At 42.1% G+C, this 21,736-nt stretch overlaps 1 protein-coding gene across 7 annotated transcripts in view; it reads right to left on the bottom strand.

The window, feature by feature from the left end:
- LOC137794431 (myosin IXB) overlaps positions 1 to 21,736 on the bottom strand; it is a 52,939-nt gene that overhangs the window by 7,793 nt on the left and 23,410 nt on the right. For 4 of the 7 annotated variants that reach the window (XM_068591167.1, XM_068591168.1, XM_068591173.1 and 1 more), the window contains 24 exons: positions 15,080 to 15,174; positions 12,548 to 12,610; positions 10,913 to 11,012; positions 10,405 to 10,505; positions 9,863 to 9,992; positions 9,689 to 9,778; positions 8,964 to 9,080; positions 8,634 to 8,768; positions 8,064 to 8,185; positions 7,750 to 7,891; positions 7,421 to 7,616; positions 6,723 to 6,798; positions 6,239 to 6,331; positions 4,660 to 4,773; positions 3,846 to 3,885; positions 3,426 to 3,548; positions 3,247 to 3,327; positions 2,888 to 2,998; positions 2,678 to 2,803; positions 2,325 to 2,474; positions 2,041 to 2,222; positions 795 to 1,949; positions 528 to 603; positions 263 to 381 (listed from right to left, as the gene is read on the bottom strand). In XM_068591167.1, coding sequence (XP_068447268.1) covers positions 263 to 381; positions 528 to 603; positions 795 to 1,949; positions 2,041 to 2,222; positions 2,325 to 2,474; positions 2,678 to 2,803; positions 2,888 to 2,998; positions 3,247 to 3,327; positions 3,426 to 3,548; positions 3,846 to 3,885; positions 4,660 to 4,773; positions 6,239 to 6,331; positions 6,723 to 6,798; positions 7,421 to 7,616; positions 7,750 to 7,891; positions 8,064 to 8,185; positions 8,634 to 8,768; positions 8,964 to 9,080; positions 9,689 to 9,778; positions 9,863 to 9,992; positions 10,405 to 10,505; positions 10,913 to 11,012; positions 12,548 to 12,610; positions 15,080 to 15,174 — 3,737 coding nt within the window. The remainder of the gene's footprint in view (positions 1 to 262; positions 382 to 527; positions 604 to 794; positions 1,950 to 2,040; positions 2,223 to 2,324; positions 2,475 to 2,677; positions 2,804 to 2,887; positions 2,999 to 3,246; positions 3,328 to 3,425; positions 3,549 to 3,845; positions 3,886 to 4,659; positions 4,774 to 6,238; positions 6,332 to 6,722; positions 6,799 to 7,420; positions 7,617 to 7,749; positions 7,892 to 8,063; positions 8,186 to 8,633; positions 8,769 to 8,963; positions 9,081 to 9,688; positions 9,779 to 9,862; positions 9,993 to 10,404; positions 10,506 to 10,912; positions 11,013 to 12,547; positions 12,611 to 15,079; positions 15,175 to 21,736) is intronic. The other 3 variants (XM_068591171.1, XM_068591169.1, XM_068591172.1) reach the window with 3 other exon arrangements.

The raw sequence follows: 21,736 nt of genomic DNA, 5'->3' as shown, positions 1-21,736 counted from the left end.
CAACCTGACTCAAGCAGACAATGATGATGATTTCCTGTTAAGCTTTCGTTTTAATGTATTTGTCTCAGCACTAAAGCACGAGAGATTCCATCTTAACTGATACTATAAACAAAGTCACCTATTGGACACATAGCCCTAAGCTTCGCTCATCTCAATCACCTTCTTTTTAAAGAAAATGTTCTTTCTTTACATTTAATAGCAACCCTGCTGAATCCCATCACCTCACCGCTCGTGTATATGCCAGTGCAGTGCAGTTCAGTACCTGTCTGGTGTGGATGGGATAGAGGGTGCCGGGTCTTGGTGACCAGAACCATCTTGATGTTTTCTTCTTATGGAGCTTCCCTTTGAGCCATCGGCGTGACACTCTGAGGGAGAAATCATCTGCAGAACAAAAAACTATTTACAAATGATGAAATGTATGCAGCAACTCAACCAGAGTCTCGTTGCTAGTTAGGACAGACTTTGTATGTAAAATGGTAATGATCAAAACTTTATATTTTAATTTTTCCGGTGAACTTTTAAAATACCTCTCTGGCTGACAAAGCCCCGGCCCCTTCAAATCCTGGAGACAAGCTGTCAACTGAAGAGAAGGCTGTTTCACTCCTGCAGAAGAAAAAAGAAAATACATTGCTGTTACGACAACCGAGGCATTCCCTCACCACATAAACATTATGTTGGAGAAGATAAACCTTCCTTTCCATTCTTATTATAAAAAGGTATACCATCCCAATTTTTTCTTCAGAAAAATGCTATTTGTTAGATATTTGAGAATATGACCAGAACAGAAGACATACAGGGGTAGCCTTTTCTTCCTTTCCTCCTTGTGAGGTGGAGGAGGGCTGGCGCCGTCAGAGTATTCTCCATTATTACTCCTTCTCCCCTTCCACTTCTCCGGCTTCTCCTTAATGGCCCCAGGTCGGCGATGCAGGTTTGTTGCTCCGCCACCATCGCCTAAACCGTTTTTGTCAGGCAAATGGTCAGCGCTGTGCAAGGCTAACGAAGAGGGACGAACAGGACTGGCAGAAGGAGGAGACGGTTTTGCCTCCTTCTTCCCGCCTTTGTCTTCTTTAATTTTCCAAGCCACAAAGGTGTACTGGTCCAGCTCCTTGCTGTCGGCCCGCTCTTTTAGCTTCGAGGACTCCTGGCTTTTGCTCCTGGGCGGGGATGTTTGATCCTTGCTGCTTGCTGAGGTGCATGAAGAGAAGGCGGCTCGTTCGGTCTCTCTCTGGTTGTGCTCCAGCCCTCTTCGTCTCCTCTGCTCTCTCTTCTCCTGGCTTCTAGATGACTGGCCCCTGCTAATAGCTGGAGCTCGTACTTTCTTTTCATTGGAAGGTGCGGAGGTGTTGCTGGGAGCCTCACCTGGAGATCTGGGTGTAAGTGGGTTGGAGGTGTCCGCAGCAAAGGGCAGTTCTAAATCCTCATTATCTTCTTTCTCGTCCAGCTGAGTTCCAGCCTCAGCCAGGGTACCGTTGGTCTCCAAATCTAATTCCTTATCATCCTCATCCAGCTCTTCATCCTTGCCCTGTTCCCCCTCTGTACATGGAATTGTATTAACCTCTCCATCCTCTTCTCCTCTTTTGTCCTCTGCCTCCTGGACAGGGAGGATGTCATCCAGCATCTCCTCTGTGACCAGCTCGATATCCGGATCCTCTCTTGTTTGAGGCTCACTTGCCAGTCTTTGTACCATCTCTTCTGTCTTGTTCTGTGCTTCCTGCGCTTTACTGGCGGCCTCTTTTTCTTCTGCTCTCTTCCTTGCTTCCTCCTCCTCCTCCTCCGCCTTTCTCCTTGCTGCTTCTTCCTCCATTCTTCTCCTTTCTTCATCCTCCTCTGCTCTTCTCCTTGCCTCCTCCTCTTCTTCAATCTTCATTCTTTCCTCTTCTTCTGCTTTCTTGAGAGCTTCTTTTTCCTCCTCCTCCTTTCTCTGTATTTCCTCACGCATGGAGTGGCACCTGTAATACAGAGAACGTCAATGTGACAGCCCCCAAAAATTAAAAAAAAAAGCCTGTCTATCTGTGGGCCAATGGACTTCTGAACGGTTACCTTCTGCGTGCCGAGTGTCCTCTGACCAGGGCTTGTATTTTGGTAGCGCCTTGTCTTTGGCGATGGTATTCTGATCTTTGTCTGTGCCCTCTCCACACAGACTGGATCAGAGAGGCTGCCCGTCGCCTGCGCTCTTCTTCACAGTACCTGCGCTCCTCTTCGCAGTACCTGCGCCATGAACGCTAAGCAGGACAGATAACAGGACAGGATCAGTATCATTTGTCTGCTAAATATCAAAATGGGAACGACATACAAAATGAATAAACTAACAAATCTGTGTTCACCTGAATCAATATGGCTGCTTGTCTCATGTCCAGAAACTCTTTCCTTTGCAGAAGACCTCTGAACCAGCGCTGGAGGAAGATGATTTTATGCATTACATCCTTGTGGAGCGTGTCCTGCAGCTGCTGTCGCTCCAGCTCCTTTAGGAACACCTGAACAGAGAGAACAAACAGGAATGTTCATGCACAGAAGGGAACATGTGTAAATGCAACCAACAAATCTGAATTAGCTTTATTGGCCATGCGTGTTTGCACATACATGGAATTTGATCTGGTTTTACATCGCTCGTAGGGGGTTTATAAGGTGTTCTGAAAGAATACAACTCTGAAGCAATGATAAGAGTTTAGTAGTGTACCTTAGTTTTGCCTATCTGGTACGTGGTGGGGTCCAAGCCCATCTTCTTCTCAAGCAGCGCTGAGATTTCCTCTTTAGAGGCTGCTGCATTCTTTGGCAGCAACACTCTGAACTGCTCTATGAACTCCTGCAGGGACAAGACAACAAAGATATTATAAATAAGAAAAAATACACTTGTGGTTGAAAAGCTAGATGAGGAACTTTACTGTACCTGGAATGTGTACTTGGCTCCGTAGCCTGACCTCCTAATGCGAACCGTCTCCAGCATTCCTGTGTATCGCAGCTGCTGAACCACCAAGGCCTCGTCCAGATACATCTCCTTCTGCTCATATGCAAGGACCCAATATATTACGATTTAGATAACCATATTTACCAATTAAACAACGGGCGTCATATATTTTTGATTTCAGCTCAAAAAGGATAATTATGTAAAAGAGCAAAGACGTTAATTTCACACAAGTTTATGAAATGTGATTACACTGCAGATAAAGGTCAACACTCCCACCAACGATTTGAGCAGAATATATTAAAGAATAAATTACAAATGATTAACAATAACAAAAGTCTTACCTTCTCAGCATTAGAGCGGATGCACCGAATGAAGAAAGGCTCTGCTCTGTTCAGAGTCTCCAAAAGTTTGGTCAGAGAGGTCTGAGGGAAACAAAGAAAGGGGTTTGATGAATGTTCTGGACTGCTGTGCGTTTGGCTGTTTCTGTGTGGAACATGCAAACTGTTATAGCTGACGTTACCTGGAACTGGGCACTGATGCTGGGGGGCTTCTTCTTCTTGTGCAGATGGAGCAGGGACTTGGTGGTGCGATCATGCAGCGTCAGGCTCACTATGAACTTCAGAGACCGAGAATCCAGCAAACTCTGCAGTAATACAACAAAATTGATTAATTACTTAAACACAATCAATATGACAGCGTTTCCTGATCTGATGAAAGGTCCTTGATGAAAGAAGATGAAAGAATATCATATGCGTACAGATTGTAAAGCCCTTCTAGGCACATTTTTTATTTGTGTCTATACAAAATAAACTGAATTAAATTGAATATAAATCTAATGCAACAATGGCTTAAACTGATAAGATCACATAAATCAACGTTAGCAGTAAAGTCTCCTCATCCGCCCCTAAAATTGGGGTCTTCAGTCATTCCTCAGGTTTACCTTGGGGATGACCTGCCTTTGTTTGGTGTTCTTGTTTTTCCTGTGAAAAAGGGAGAAAGAATATGCAGAGTGAGTTGAAGGGACAGGAGCGTTTAAGGCGTGATGATGGAACAACTAGTATGTGTGTGAAGCCGAAATGTGTGAAGCCGGGTTAGTACGGAAGGCTGACGTCGTCATGCGCAGTCAGTGATGACATCCAGGCTCGCACCTGGAAGACGGGATGAATGATAGGTTGAATGAGTGGTAGGGTGAGGGTGAGAGAGTGGAAGAGGAGGGAGTTTGCTGTAGGAGATAGGATGTAACACTAAACAATCAGCTCAGCAGAGACTCAACATACACAGACAAACATGCTATCATCACTGCATAAATGGGCCCGAAATTCATGTTCAGGTGACCGCAGAACTTTCTGTAAATTCTAACATGCCGCTTGGACATACTTTCACAAGACGCTACATTGGACCTCACATGCCAGCACAGTCTTCTGATGATGCTCATGCAGAAATTAACGAAGGTATTCAAGGCATTTCAGCTTCAGCCTTCATGAAAACTAGATGGTGTTTCCGAAAAGAGTTAATGATGTAATGTCTACTGATGAAGGAGGAGGGTGTGTGATGTTTGTATTAGATTAGATAACGAAACGTTAATGATCCATTGGGAAAAGTGGCTATAAAGTGTGACAGCTATAACGCTCATATTAAACTGGTTCAAATATGGTTGGTGAAAACAAAGCTTTAATAAGAGCATGTTCTGCCTGAGCCAAAAAGTCTGGATTGATCTGGAGAAGAGCCGATGCCAGGTCTGTCTGCAGACTCACTGGAGGACGTGTCGAGGGAAACGGAGGCGACCCCAGGACTGCAGCAGCTTGCGAGGGTCGTCACCATCCAACGGCAAGTTCTTAATGGAACTGATGATCTCTGCATGCATGTCTCTGATCACGCCACACACACACGCCCAGTGTGGAGAGGAAATGATAGGGGGAGTACGGGGAGAAGGGAGGGGGAAAAAGATTTGAGAAACCGACAAAAGGAGGAAGGAAAAAAAATAAATAACATAAAGTAGGGTGTGAGAGAACACCACTTTTAGGACACCAAAGACACACACAAAAAAAAACACACTGCCACTATTACCAAAGACAAGAGCACATATTGACTGCAGCACATCTGGTGGTCTGATATCAAGAGGAACGTCATGCTCTGCTCATCCATGACAAATAACCCACAACATGTATTCTCTAACTGTTCATGATTATGTACATAGAAACCACAAGACACTTGAGACCACCCAACCATGCTGCCATATCCCTTTTAAGAACAGAAACAAGACACAATGAGAGTGACATTCGGGCACGTAGGGGTTGTATTCACACCCTATCGCTGCCACTGTGGTGGTTAACATGCAGAGCTGAGCTGTGGTTTGGTTGGCCGTTTGATTCCATGCTGGGGTTGTTACTGGCTGTGTGACTGTAAGTTGTTACTGGTGAGACTGTTTGAGTCGTGGTCCTTTGGTTGAGGCTGGTGTTACACTGGACACTGGGTCTGGTGAGGTTAATATGGAATCTGTTCTGTGTCCCAGGGCTCGTCCATGCAATACTGGTCTATACTTACCATGAAAACAGAGGTCATGCACTGAAGGAATGGGCAACATGTACAGAAAATTAGTCACAATGAATTTGACTTCCTACACCTCCGTGTTTGCAGATCTGGTAGGGGCTAGTTGATTTAATAAAAGGTAGCAATATACTGGGAGGTTCAACTTATTTAGGTACTACTCTGTTTAAAAAATTTAAAAAGCCCGTTTTTTTTTTAGATCTAAAAGCAAGAGGTATAGGGTCAAAATTCAGAGGCCCAGATGATCCATTGTTTGGTTCCATTTTGAGAAAGCTCCCCTAAATAGTTTAGTCTATTAGACTTGGCCTCTGTATGTGATTGTGTGCTTCCTAAGCTCCACAGCTGATGCAAGTAATCCGGGTGGCTAATCAGAGTGGGCCAGTACAAAGACCTTCCTATGCTCTATAGCAAGAATAATAAACGTGAGGAAGGAGAGAGATTGTCACAGCTACAGTAAAATATGGGGATTTTAGTGAGGGACGAGAGGGAATGCAAGGTGAAGGGCAACTTTCCTGTACTATTGTGTTATATCAATGTACTGCATTTTATCTTCTGCTTTTATACTTAGCAAAGCACACATCACAACTTTTGCCAAGCTGGACAAACCCATTTCATTGGTTTGGAATAAACTATTAAATAGCGTAAATTGATTCTGACATTTTCTCAGATGGGAGCAAACTCTGAAAATGGAGCCAACTGGTATATATTACCCAAAACAAAAACACATTTCCTTCCTGCATGGCCTCATTTCTTCATTCCCTTCTCCTGTCCACCAAATGCACTTACTTCTTACTCTCATAGCTAGCAAAGATGTCTTCAAAGGCCTCTAGAGGGCGCTCCTCTGAGTGATCAAAGTAGAAATCGAGCATAGAAGCTCGTCTGTGGAAGGGAGAGGAGAGAACCGCACACAGTGGGGTCACCAAAAGGTGGAGAGGATATGGGTGACTGAGCTGAGGTGAAGGAGGATTCATCTGTCTGTTCCAGAAACTCAACGGAGTTTAAGTGTCTGACATTGTTCTTCCTCATCTCAACCACCACCCCGAAATAAATGTGGAGGTCCACAGTTCACCAACCATTTGAATCATGTCCTTCACCTTCAACAAGGAGCATCAAACAGGAAATATGTTGCTGTGTAGTTTACAAGTCCACACGTACTAAAGCAGTCAGATTCCTCCGCAGGAAACAGACCTGACAGTTGGAAAACCAGCCCAGACCCAACAAACACCAGACAGGTTTGACAGCTCTACATTTGTTTTTGTACGCTACTTACTTGTACATTCTGTCGATCGGGGCATTGGATCGCTGAAGCTCTCCTAAAGGGATTCTGGAGATCGGACGGACAACACCTAAAAAAATAAATAAAAAAAAACACACAATTTATATGGATTTACTAATGAGTGAAACAATGTATTCATCAAGGCTTTCAAATAAAGTTACCGGTATACAGTTTTTCTTTTGTTGACAACAAAAACTGTATTAACCTTTTTTATTCTGGCTAATCCAGATAAAAAAGGCTTCTACGTCAATGGGCTACGCCTGAGGACACCAAAATATTCTGCAGAATTGAGAATTACACGGGAAGTATCAACATTTCCAAAAGCCCTACATTTCTCCATTTTCCTCTCTGTGCTGACCTGAGAAGCTAATTACAGAGCAGAGAAACTGCATTACCCTGAAGTTGTAGTACTAGCTGTCTTGTGTTGCATGAGTGGAGAGAAGGCAGCTCGTGTCTGAAACATTTGTAAATGTAGTATCAACCTAGAAAGAAGCCACTGTACTTTTCTGTTCCCTAAATATTAGTCTTTGTTTTAGCATAACAAGCATAACTTCTGCTTTTACAATAACCTTGGTTTGTTTGGCAGAGGTCTGTGATTTCCGTGCCCTTCTAGTTTTCAACTACAAACAAAGAATGCTCAGAAAGAATTATTCCCCCCAGGAAGTCCTGGCACTGTCACACCAATAATGTACCTGAAGTTTTGGCGGCCCAGGAGCGGCCAGCTTCATTAAAAGCAGCAATGCCTCTGATGGTAGCGCGTAGGATGCCCCATCGAAACATGGCCACTGGGTCCATGCCGATGAGTTGCCGCACATAGGCGCGGTCGCTACTCCGGAGCAACGCCACAATGTCTGGACGCATGTGGTCGGTGTTCTTCTCCCGGAAATCCTGGTGAGGTCAAATAATTCAAGAACGTTAAAAACGGCACCAACAAATGGTCTCGGTCACATTTAAGTGTAGCTAGGTATAATGTAAGCCATTTTGCTTGCGTTATATCGCTTTCTCCATTCAACCTCCTTACCTTGATTTGATATTTAACTTTCCCAGCAAAGTGCCGAATGACAAAGGCAGGCTCCATGACCGGTGTGGGGACAAAGTAATTGTTCCCCTGGTGCTGTTGCTTGAATTTGGCTAGTAATGTCTCATCTGTGGCATGGGGAAAGCTGGAGCGCAGGTACAGTGAGTGGAAAAAGGAGAACGAAGATTAATAGAAATAGGGGGAAACTAATTTCACAAATGAATAAACAGCCTCAACTGAATTAAACCAAAATGAATTATTAAGGTCAGCCGTGAGACATGATTGAAATGGTGTGAATCGTCTGTTGATGTTCTCACTTGCTCTCCTCATCCAGCAGGTAAAGCAAGCCGGTGGGTTTCTTGCTTATGAGATGGATACAGCCCACATTGTCTGTGTAGTCAATGTTGTGCCAGGTGATTCCCTCTGCCTGGTACTCCTCCTGGTTTAGGCAGAACAGAATATTTTTGTGAATAATCTCAGCGAGGAAAGTCTCTTTAAGAAGTTTTACAATTTCACTATTAATCTTCTGCCCAGAATGACTTCAACTTTTCAACTCAAACATCCAGAACATATGTAATTATTATATGTGTAGGCTAAATATGCAGCAGTATACTGTTTTCAAAGTCAACTTTGGTGAAATAAATAAATATTTTGACAATAAATTAAACTCTGTATTTCCGTTGTTTTGAAGGATGAGATAAACTAGGATGAACTAGCGTGTAACATTTTCACCCTTCAGAGAGAAAATGTTTGGATGACTCACCATGAAAGTAGTCATTATTATAAACACAGAGCAGGAAAGAGAATCGTAAGTTGGAAATCTTCTGATGGCGTGTTGTTAGGTGAGTCATGTAGAAAGATTTGACAAACGAAATGCGACCACTCACCTGCTCGAGGTTGAAGATGTGATGGTTGAAATAATACTGCAGCTGCTCGTTTGCATAATTGATACAGAACTGCTCAAAGCTGTTGGTCTCAAAGTCCTCAAACCCAAAAATGTCCAGGACACCGATGGACAAACACTGGAAAAGAGGAGGAACCGGACACCAGTCAAGAGAAGGAAGAGGAATGCATACCAATGTCCAGCAAACCAAATACAACAATATGTGTAGCAGTTAATGATTTAGAGCATCTGTTGCATCCAAATGAAGTTCCTTCAGGTATGTAAGCAGAGGAAATCCTTTGTTTATGTGTTGTTGTGTATGTTCATGTCTTACTGGGACAGATTCCTCCATATCTTTCTTGTTAAGCAGGGCGTGATTGATGCGGAGGACGATCCAGTCAAACAAGGCGCTGTACAGAGATTTAGCCATGGAGTCTCTGGCTGTAATCGCCTGAAGGGAAAAAGAGGGGATAGTGAGTATTGTAACTAAAACTTCAATAAACTTAAATGAACAGTTGTAAAAGCGCTGTTTCATTGGTGCTGGTAGAAGTACTGCGATCTTTTACGAAAGTGAAAGTAGAAATACACAGTAGAGAAATAATCCATCAGAAGTAAAATTCTTGCATTCTAAAATTGTCCTAATCTCTATTGTTACGTCATAATTTAAAAAGTAAAATATTTTCTCTCAGATGTAGTGGAAGTACAAGTCTGAAGTAGCAGCAAATGGAAATACACAAGTCAAGTAGAAGTACCTCAACTTTGTACCATAGTGCAGTACTTGAGAGGATGTAATTTGTTACTCCCACCAATGCATTTTATAGTGTGCTTTGGAAACAGAATATATTATAACAGAAGTCTGAAGAAGGCCTTTATGAATGAGAGCTTAATCAGAAAGGAAAGCAGAGACAGGGAGAAAATTAAAGCACTAAAGGAAGAAGAGATATACTGTTTGTGTGGTATCAATAAGGAAAGAGATGCACAAGGCCACCAATTAGTGTACGGCTTGACACTATTATAGAGATAGCAGGTTGCAGAGATGTCTCTATGGCGGGTGCCTACCTCAGAGTGGCTGTAGGAGAGGATCAGCTTGTCGTTAACCGTCACTGTTTTCCTCTTTGTGAGCGCCTCAACCAGCAGCTCCTCTTTAACCTGAGAGGGAACCCACGCAGGTTAATGCCGACAGTCACAGGCAACTGAAGAATGGAGTCCCAAAGAAAGAAACGCATATATTACCTTCAGCAGGTCAGACAGCGTAGCCAGGACATCTGGTGGTCCCACATCCAACCCCTCGTCTCGGCCTGTCGACTTCCTCCTGTAGGTCACGTTGCCCAGATACAAGATGGCCGAAAGCACTGAAAAGATCCTGCAATGAAAAGCACCAGTGACAATGTAGTCTTATGACAAATGGAGGAACAGTGCTTCACATGCTGTTCTTTAGTCTTATCTATTTATGTTCAATCACTGGTAAACTGAATAGAAGCATTGTATGGGGCTGCATCCGCACACTGTTTCTAATAAAACGGCTGCATTAGCCAATTTGATGCAACTATTATTGTGCTGTTGGTGCTCTAAAGTCTAAACAGTCTCTTTGTTGTAATTAATATTTTCAGTAACGTGACAACGCTCAAATAAAAAACCTCTCTGTTTTCAGGACTGGGTGGAAAAACACTTTAGGGTGGATTTTCAACACAATCCCTTCAACGTGTCTGGAAGAACATTGTGTCTCTTTTCTGCACTACACATAAAATATGAACATATGAATGTGATTAACTTACTGTTTCTTGGTGGCAGGAAGGAAGCCGACCATCTCCATTGCCTGCTGCAGCCTTTCAAAGTCATGTCGCAGGTCTTCCTCATCTTCTATCTTAAAGTTTTGCTACAAGACAAGAGTACAATTAGCGGGGTGTATAAAGAGATGAGCACACAGCAAGAGCAAAGCATGGAGAGACAGGTGAAGAAAAGGCGAAGGGTAAGGAGTAAAAACGGGTGTGAGAACAAAGCCTCCTTCATTAAGATGCAGTGCACATTTGCACAGTAAGCTGGAAGTGTATACAGCAGCTTATTTCGAAGCTTGACAGTCTCCATGAATACAGTTTCAGTTCCAAGGGAATTACAGTGTTTCCTTCAAGGTCAAATCACCCACAACAACAGGATATTGAACTCAATCCTAAGGTTATTTACAATGACAGTCAATTTTTCTTTGAATGACATTCTTTGCTGTTCATATCAAATGTAAAGACTATAAACTGCAGGGCGTAATGGCACAGGGGAGCAGTAATATACCTGCTTGAGGTACAAGTAGTCTTCAGGCGCCAGCAGCTTGAACTCCTTCCTCTCCTCCTCTGAAGCGCCCATCAACAGGTAGTAAAACACGTGGTAGTTCCTGTAAAAACAACAGACGTCTTTCTTAACAACACACACACAATTTGTACTCGCACCAAGTTATTACTACAATAAAACGTTCTTTAAACGGCTCTTCAAAAAGGAAAAATTAATGATTATATGCATCTATCATTTATTTGTTGTATTACCTAGTGAGAAGTTATCAGTGGATATGTGCTTTATTACGGGCACAAATAAGGGGGTGATTAACCACAAGTGTACACATTGTAAAAAGCTAATAGAAAGAAGACAATAACTGGAATGATATCAGTTTTCCACTCATACTATCAGTAGGCAGGTTGGTGGATAGGGTACAAAGCTTTGTTGTAAAAGCACACATTTAGTAATGAGTTTCCACACGTATCACTAAGAAAACAATTACATTATACAGTGGAGTTGCTACCTGACTAGACAGGCAAGGTGCACTGTCAACAGCAACTGTCGGCTCGGTGATTAACGGTACACCGTGCGGCTACGGTTACGGAGGCCGGCTTGTCAAGGTAACGGGACTATATTTTCTAAAACTAGCTGGACGGGAAAACGTGAATGTGGAACGCTTTTACTGACAACAGCTACAGTAAATGTGTATGCACAAGACATCAACTGCTGAAGCTGAGCTGCTCGGTAATATAGGTTGTGGTTTTAAAGACTAACCCCCATGAGTGCTTGTCTGTCTCTGTATGAATCTAAAAAAGGAAAGTACAAAACATGACTGAGTAGTTGTAAAAAAAAGGCCTTCCTGTGTCAATAACAGTTGAATAATACCACACCGTGGTATGAAGCGTTGTTGCTGCATCTACAGTCAATATGGAAAGAGTCTTCTTAAAGTCAGGCTTTTTCTTGGTTTCATTGATGTAACAGTTAAACTAGTGTTTATCAAAAATATGTTGAGTTTCTTCTTTTGACTCATTCATCAGTAATATAAATGACTTCAAAGCAAAGGACAGTGGAGGATTTGCTCACTCCGCTCACACTCTGACTGTTCCTTTTAATGCCCAAATATGTGCATATTAATTACAAAAGTTGAAACAGACATGTGGTCTAGTCGCTGGTGAATGTCACAGTGCTTGTCTTTAAAGAAAAAGTGAGCGCCGAGTGAGCAAGGATAGGAAGGTGATAATTTTTTTCTTTTCATGTTCATATCTCTGTACGGCACAGCTAATCTTAACTCCCACAACCAGAACTCACAGAAGGTCACGTCCCCATACCATATCAATATGATTTAGAATTGCCACACAAAGTGTCCAAACTGTCCACTTTAGACACAAGTAGGTAACATTATTAAATTCCCTATGAACACACGGCTAAGGCTTGTACATTACCAGGAATGTAGGTAGCCACAGTTTAGAGTGTCTGAATATCTGAGTCCATGTATGTGGGTGTGTAAATGTTTAGGCAGATGGACATCCAAAGTCAAAGACTGGAGCCTTCAGCTGAACTTCATATCCAACCATCAAAGGTTCCCCATGTTTGTACAGAGGGCCCCATAAAGGTCAGTTGGGGTGAAGGGTCAAGACCCCTCCTGTCCCTCCTCACCTCTCGTTATTCTCTCTGGAGACCAGACGAGACTTCTCCAGGAGATACTTCTCCACCACCGCCCTGCAAGACAGAGAGGACGAGAGGGAGGGGGGAGGAGAAAAGGACAAGAAAAAAAAGGGGAAGAAGAAAAACAATGAGGATGAATCACTTAACACCAAAGGTCAGTCAGCTCTGTCCGTGTGTGTGTGTGTGTGTGTGTGTGTGTGTGTGTGTGTGTGTGTGTGTGTGTGTGTGTGTGTGTGTGTGTGCGCGTGTGTTTTCAGGTCATATGTGAAAGTGGGCTGGTAATAAAAAATGAGGGGAGGAGCAGTAAGGGAAGTGAGGACAGATGGTCAGAACAATCAAAGAGTGAACAAAGCATTCAGATACGGTCAGGCAGATTGTAGCACATCACATAGCGCTACACACACACACAGCTTTGGCATAAATTCATTTTATTTTATTGTACACTATATTGTTGGATATGGAGACTGAAAGGCTACTGCGGGGGTAGAGGTATGCTTTCAGAGTCATGAGATATGCACTAAAAGGAGCGGAATTTACGTACCGCATCAGGCCAAGGCCATAAAGTTGTCTAAATCAGATTTTATAAGCAACAGTTGTTTTTTCTAAAGCCAGGCAAAAACAACAGCGACGCCAGTCCTCATGGCACACTAAGAATAGAGCAGTGCTGTGAGAAACAGTTGTGTCCATTTGCTAAAACTGCAGCCACAACTATAGAAAGCTCATCAGAGACCAGTTTCAATGATCTACTATACATATCTGCAAGTTTCACTTCTGTTTTTCTCAGAATATTCTGCACTGCAACTTCTATGTAAAAAAAATAGATTGATACTTTAAATGTTGCTGCATGATTTGTTGTAGGTGTAATGGTCACACCCACAAACACCATTTGACCTTAATGGGAAAATAATAATATTTACCACTGCAAGTGCAAGATGTACATGTGTAAATACGTATCAGATGATCGATGAACATCTATGAAACAGTAAAAGAAATGCAGGGCATGTGTGCGTGTGAGCTCTTGAGAAACTGAAGCAGAAGTCAATTTACTTGGAAATGTGTCCTACATTTCAAATGTTTCTGTACACGTGGAGGTAATTTGAGTCAGTGAACCCGTTTTACACCTCAACCTATTCCAGGATACTGTCCAGAAAATGGAGCCGTTGTACTCGTTGGCTCTCATATCTACATTATGACGTATGTCAGTTACAGTATATTTGCAAACATTTTTTCAGGGGGTCCTGAATATTAATGGCTACAGCAGGAGACCATATGTGAATGTGAGAGCTCCCTAAAATGAGGAGCTGACTAAAATACTGGCTATATAGTATATTGGTCAGCATACACCAAAAAGTAGGAGGTGTTTCCCAACATGTACATTAAAATACATACAGTGCATGTTCATGCTCAGACATCTTTCACTGACACACCGCCTTCCTTTTCTTTCATTGTTATACTCCATCTTGCTGAGAGATTAGCCGGTTGGAGAACCCCAAGGACTCAGAGAGCGTCAGAGAGAAAGAGAGAGAATAAAAACATCCCGTCTGTCAGTCGGTCGCTCCACTCAGAAAGCAGAGTGTAGCAGAACAGCAGCCTTCCCTTTGTTAATCTCCTCTATTGACTGTCTGAATGGCTGCCACTGGAGATGGAGAGATAGACAGGCAGCCTTTGTTAGGACTACAGAGCAGAGCTGTAATATTGCTCCAATACCTTACTGGTGTGAAGCAGAAGGCTAAGCCAGCACGTACGGTAATAGTAAACTATGGAAGGTGTTTTAGGTCGAATACATTTATAGTTTTCAGTATTTTCTTGTCAAAGAGGGTTTACTTTGTCTTCCAGAAAAGCAATGGCCAGCTAAAATCTACTCTACTCGACTGATTGGATTACAGACCTTTCTGAAAGTAAGCAATTCAATAGAGCATGATGAGACCTAGTGCCATTAGGGGATAATCAGGTTGGCCACTTATTGTGGAGCTGAGCAGCTTCCGCCACAGGCATTCACATGTTTTAAATCAAATCCTATTTCTATTATATAACATTTGCATACATTGCATTGTTCGAAACCATATTTCGTTAGACTATAACCTAATAAACACATGTACACGGCATGCTGTCTTTTTGTTTTAAGTATTAATGTATTGCGCAGGTCTTCCCTTCTCTTATGGAGGAAATGAGGAAGTGACACAGCTGACCAGACTTTGAGACAGCTCCAGAACAGAACTGACTGCTGAGAAAAAGGAAGAACATGCTGGTGGTTGAAAGTGTCAAAGCATGCACGCCAGTGCACGCACACACACGCACACACACACACACACACCTAGAAAAAAGAGCAAAGAGGAAGACAATGAGGCGATAGAGGTAGAAGACCCTGATGCGCAACAGGAAAAGGATACAGAACACATGTATAGTGTTGTACTGTAGATTAAGGTAACAGGTCTGAGGCCTTGTTGAGAGTGGTTGGTTGCAAAAGAAACACACACAGACACACGCACAAAAATACAATCACATGCACCCGCTGTTACTTACCCTCTGACTACCCCACTCTCAAGGTAATTCACCTGGATGAATTTACCAAAGCGACTGGAGTTGTTGTTGTGGGCCGTCTTGGCGTTTCCAAAGGCCTGAAGGAGACAACAGAAGAAAACAGAAACACAGCGTAAGTTTCAAGGTATGAAGTCGAAAAAACAAGAAACATCAACCAACAACTCATCTCGATTTGATGCGTTTCTTTAAACATTTGTCTTCATCTTTTTGTCAAATAAAACCCTTGAGTTAACTGGTTTATTAAACATAAAAGATAACGTTTTTTTTTAAAATGACAAGGGAACGGGATGACTGTTTACAATTTTGGACCAGAGTTGTGTCCTGGAGACCATATCAGGTTTCACCACTGTCCCCAAACATTATAAAATATCTTTCTGCTCATTGATGATGTTTTGAAACACAACTGTGACCTCTGTTTAGTTTTTTAAAACAGAGAACATGGAGGTGCCAGCACATGCATGGGCACCCTTACTGAAGTCAACTACAACAATAAAAAAATAGACCATGACAACAAAGAAACCAGATAGTCAGAGGGTTAAATCTTGTTTTTGAACAGCAGCTGAGATGGCAGACGGGGCTGAGAATGTGTGTGCATATGTTGGGGGTCTCAGGAGGCCAAGCATATACTCTTGTCCCCTTCTCTCACTCTCTTCCCATCCTTGTCTTTCCTCAGTCGATAGCCTTGTGCGTGTGTGTGTGTGTGTGAGAGAGTGTGTGTGTGTGTGTGTGAGTGTGTGAGTGTGTGAGAGAGAGAAAAGGCTAAAGAGAGCATAGGTCAGTGATGATTAATGAGGTTGCGGCAGCAGTCCTTCTGTATTGCCGTGTGAGAGACACAACAGAGAGGACCTGGGTTTCTCTTCAGGCTAATACTGACCCAGCCAGGGGTACACAGAGCCCAGCATCCAGGCCTCACTGAAGGGCCCTGTTTACTGCATTGACACGGTAACAGAATAGCACTCTTTTCATCATGATGCACATGCTCACATGGTTACAGATAGACACACGCACACACACACACTCACTCAACAAAAGACCACCGCGGGGGAAGTTGACTCAGTGCATGTTAAATAGGAGCCACATTGTATCTTCCAAAGCAGTTGCGGAGAGAATTTGATACAGTGGTGTTGAGGCCGGTCGTAGTTCGAGGGCACTAACACACACCTACGGAGTCTGATTGAGATTCCTTTGGATGAACTGTTGGCCTATTTTAAATTCTGCTACTTTAGTACACCTGGAAGGTCTCGTTTCTTTTTTACTAGAATGTTTTCTTCTTTTTTAATACTGATTTCGCACTCTTTGATTTTCTGCGCACTACAATTAGATACAAATTAGTTTTGAGACATGGGTGAAGTATGTGGCAAGAGTTGTTGCCTGTTGATGGATGACGCAATAGATGCTCAGTGGTTTCTTATCCTTGACTAGAATTATACATCTTCGGCCTCACTTGGACTTGCACAGACAAGACTCATACCCACCCACTCACTAGGATCACACACACCCACTCTCGCTCTCTTTCTTAATTTTTTTCTTCATGTGTGTCTGTAAACATAACAAAAATTCAACCAACTTGTTGAATTTGTGTGAAGTTCATTTGTATGTTAAGTATAACAATACATTTTTCTAAAATTGACATTTATTTATTCAGCTGTTACCGGTGTTTGCAGAGTACTATGCCATTACTTCTGTACCAGGTTTGAGGGTCAGAGAGTGTGTTTTGGCACCGATGCTCCAAAGTGTCTCACTGCTCAATGCTGCCCACTGTGACCGGTACTGTTCTGATCACCCCCCCACTCCACAAACCTTGCAGCCAAGAGCAAAAAAAACCCTGGGAAATATCTGCGAGGCCCAGGCTGTTGCACCATGGTGGGAATGCTAAACATGTCACAGCATCAATCGTATTCAAACTTGTCCATGAGTAGAAAGATCTGATTGGCTGGAAGGCTCAGCAGGTATGAGGAAGCGAAAGGCTTTCCAAACCTTGTCTGTAGAAAGGTCTATTCTTACAAATAGAGGTTGCTGTAAAGGAGCAATGGAAGCAGCGTGTACATATGCATATCCAGTGATCATTTCATGGTGTACAATCCTGTCTTAACCGATTCCTCCGTGGCGAGTCGGCTTCTCTGGCAGCCCACTCCCCTGTGTATTTCCACTTCAACAGAGCCAGACTTAGCCGAATAAAGTCTCACATCCCCAATCTCTCTCACACACACAACACACAGTTTATGAGTCGTTTGTCTCAACAAGTGAGTGAGGCAGAGACGATAAAGCAGAAATTACATACTTATGTTTAGTCCTGTGTAACTCTTCAAACAAATAAAAAAAAAAGTGTCTGAAGTTGTGTACAAGATCAGATGTTTACGGCTAAAACAAATTAGATTTGCTGTTAACTCCTCTGACACAATATATTACACTTCGTTGTCTAGCTGCGTGTAGTAGTTTCTCCTATAAGTAACTTTGGTGTTGATCTGAGAGTTTTAAAATATGTTTTGCATAATTTCAACATGCTTCCAAAACTGAGAGAGAAGAGAAACACTCTTTTGTAAACAATACAAACTTACAGTTGGTGCTTGGGTACTATACCTGATTGCTATGACACTGAGGCCCTGCTGCATCCTTTAAAGTAAGCTGCTCAAAAAAGCTTCAGTTTAACGTTTCCACAGGCGCTGCCAAGGCCCCGACACAGACACCTCACCACAGCATTCACTCACAAAAGGAGTCTAAATAGTGCAACCGTCACGAAGAGAGTTCCCACATACACCGAGGGCAACGGCAGGCACTCATGCAAACCTTTAGTGAATGTGTTCACTCACTCAGCTGCAGACACTTTACACCCACAAATATATAAATCAAGATCTTTAAGCCCAATTTAAGTTGATGTACTCTTCGGATATCAACTAGAGATAAACTCGAGAACCAAGCAACAAGGTTATGAAGCATATAAAATCACTGGTAGGTGCAATTTTGGGGCTAAACACCACAATGTTGATTAGGGGCTAAATAATCACTGTTTGTTGTTCTAAATGGGAAAAAATGCTTTGGTAAAATCACATGATGTTGGCAGATAGAATGTAACCACGTCTCTACACAGTTCCTCCTCTATGCTTGGCTATGCTTCAAGCTGCCACTTTATCCCACCAACTACACTTAAAGCCCCGAAGCTTAACTCAACTGAGTTGTTAACAAAGAATGGATTCTTTGACGTACAATAAGGCTGTCAATAGCGCTCACAGGGGCTGCTGCTTCGTTTCAATAACGCTGAATGTTCCAGTGAACTGCACGAAGGTTTGAGACAAATACTATTTCTATACTCTCTGTCTTTAGGGAAATTACTTGCAGTTCATTAATATTGTGAGAGATACTGGGTGACACTTTCACACTGCCAATTATTTGCATATAAGGATCTTAGCTGATCAAAAGAACAATAAAAAAACAATCATTCAAACAACAATTACATTTTCAAGCATTGCCAAATGTTTACTCGTTCTAGTGTCACAAATGTGTGATCTGCTGCTTTTTTCTGTTATCTATAGTTTTAAATAAAAGTTCTGGACTATTGGCTGGACAAAACAGTTACTTTTGGGCTCTTGCTATTCAACAGATCAGTTAGCAATTGTTAGCTGCAGCCCTAATTATTTAAAGATATACATATAGAAGACAGTCATGGATCGTGGTTGTCTGGAGCTGTTCCCTGTGAAAGGGTTTTACTATCTTTATTTGGGGGAGTTTTTCCTGATCCGGTGTGAGGTTCTGGGACAGGGATGTTATGTGTACAGATTGTAAATCCCTCCGAGGCAAATCTTGTATTTGTGATTTTGGGCTATACAAAATAAACTGAATTGAAATGAACTGGATAAATAATGGCATTCATTAAATACAATGAAGCTTGAATGAAAAGTCTTAGGCCCATTATCAACTACAGTGGAGAACAAACAAACTTGTCTTGGATGCGAGCATAGTGGAAAGAAAGCAGCAGTTATGGGGTTTGGGAGAACATTTTATTATTTTAATTGCTTCAGTATGTAATGATTGATAGTAATAGATGGTCATTATTATTAGCAAAGGTTGGAAACTTTGAGGTAAATGCTATGCTTAACTGTACAGGCCAGCAACAGAAAAATGTAAATGCCTCACGAGAAGGTTGAATTCTAAAGTACATTTAGTAAACGACACAAGACAATAAAATAAATAAATAAATAAATGAATAAAACAGCTTATCAAAGGGAAGTCCTCTCCACCCAAATTTCAGTTTCAAAACAAAATTATCTATATTGTCTATATTTTAGGGGCAGAATCTAACAATACTGATACATACGTAGAAGCAAATACTAACAGTTGGCACACACAAAACCATCTGACATGGTTATGAGGGAGTCTCTTTGTACAGCGCTCATCCCAATCCATGTTGAGCTCAAGAGAAAACTGGACCATACGACATCTTTTGTGATTCATTAAACGACTGCAAGAATTTCAGCCATCCTCTTTTAAATATAAGGCTGCAATATGTACCAATAACATGAACTACGCAGCTGTCCAAGTCAAACTCTTACTTTTCTGCAGCATTAAGCATTTTAGCTGCAACTCTGTCAAGCCTTTTTTATTCGACACATGTCAAAAATTCCTGGCATTTTAAAGTCTACAGTATAATTAGCCCTATGTTACACAGCGACTCCATCACGTAGACTTCTACCGCCTGTATGTATATATAATGTAAGGTAAAGTTATGAAGATGTCTGAGGTAAGAGGTTGAAATAAAGCTTTCTAGCAACAGTTTGGCTCCTCTTGTGGTCTGGTGTTTTACCAGATTGGAGTCCTTTCAAGCAGCTCCACCCATGTCTACATGGGTACCACATCAAACCTGAGCTTGTGGTGTGGTCAGAGTACCATGAATAGACCCTGAAGTGGCCTGGGGCATGCTGCTACATGTAAGCAGTATTTGGCCTGTAAGGGACAGCATATCCACTCTTCAATATGATTCTGAGTGGTATGATTACAGCAAGGCTTTTGTATATTGTGTGTGTGTGTGTGTGTGTGTGTGTGTGTGTGTGTGTGTGTGTGTGTGTGTGTGTGTGTAATGAATGACATGTGTGCATGACGCAGTGACTCAAACTCAGTATTGCCAGCTTTTCCCAGACTCATACACAATGCCACCCAGCCTGACCAAATATAACAAATGAATAAAGCGGTTCAACCAATATACAGGAGATAAACAATGGCTCAACAGACAGAATGGCCAGCTTCTCCTCTGCACTTCCTGAACAACAATACTTTGGTATATCCACACCCCTCAAAGCCCTCAGCTAACAGCAGAGAGAACTACTGCCGTTACTTCCTGTGTCGTAGCTGCTTCCTGTTAAAAAGGGTTCCGGATGATAGGAACTTCCTGTCTGAAGTTGTGAGACAAAGTGGCACGGAGGAGGCTGGGGACTAAGAGGAGTTAAACAGAAATTTGCAACAACTAGGAGGCTTTCATTAAAGGGCTTTGTATTATCTCACGCCTGGAGATGATTTTCTCTTCACAGACTAAATTTATAACATCAAAAAAAAAAGTTTTTTTTTCCCACCTCAGAAGTATTATAGCACGCCCATTATTTTTTTTCCCCAATCTTTGGAGGATCTTTCTCAAGCTTTTATCTCAAACTAATTATGTAACTGACAATATCCTAATTTCTTATAATGCAATTAATGATATGCTGCTAAATTTGTAACTCTGTTATTAAAGTTACTGTGAGGAACATTTATGAAATAGTTAATTTTTTTAATACTGATATGACCCACATAAATAAACAGGATGATCAGCTAAATGATCGGATACTTTTACATCGTTATTCATAATGCTTCTGTGCAAAATCAGACGAAATCATGCAGTTTCACCTGCATCCTCGCTGGGAGCAAACTCAGACACCACGCTGCTAAAGGCCCAGGTTGCATTGCAAGGCCACGACTGAGTGTGGAAGATGGTTAGTGGTTTTCTGAAAGGGACTCTGGTACTCCGAAACACAAACACTTCAATCCAAAGGCACCGCCAAAATCAACACAAACGCATAGTTGCTTGTAGTAGCAGTAACAGTTCTAAAGTTGTCAACTTGCCAAATGTAATTTTAAAAAGGCGCATGGATTGTGCTCTATAAAGGACATATTATAAAAGCAGTCTTCTGATCATTTCCCTTGGACAAGAAAAACTTGATCTGTACTTCCCTATGATTAACAAATACCTCATAACATATTGCCTGCAATGTTCCATCCAGCTCTACAACAGAGCTGGGCCTTGAAACATTAAAAATAAATAGTCTTCAACGCCTGGCAAACGAAAACAGAGAAACCAAGAGAGCCATGCAACAGAGGCTCAACCAGTTGGACCAGTTTACAAACGACAGTCATTCAGCACTGGTGAGTTGTTATGCAGGCAGATGTCTATTTGTTCAAACTGCAGAAAGTATCAAGGAAAACACTTCCTTTACCTGTATTGAGTTCAAGACAAAGGAGAGAAAATCATGAAAGGAAAATACAATACAATGTAGAATAAGAAAACAGTTAGAGAGCAGCTTTCCCACATGGTTTCAGGCTGGGGCCATTCACTCTGCCAGCAACACAGCTCAGTCAGTTCAGCACTATAAACGATGATCTCATCTCCTCAAAATG

This window comes from Clinocottus analis, unplaced genomic scaffold (assembly GCF_023055335.1).
Source record: "Clinocottus analis isolate CAN_PGR_092001 unplaced genomic scaffold, fCliAna1.0.p SCAF_25, whole genome shotgun sequence".
Lineage (NCBI taxonomy): Eukaryota > Metazoa > Chordata > Actinopteri > Perciformes > Cottidae > Clinocottus > Clinocottus analis.
This window is presented reverse-complemented; position numbering and strand designations above follow the sequence as displayed.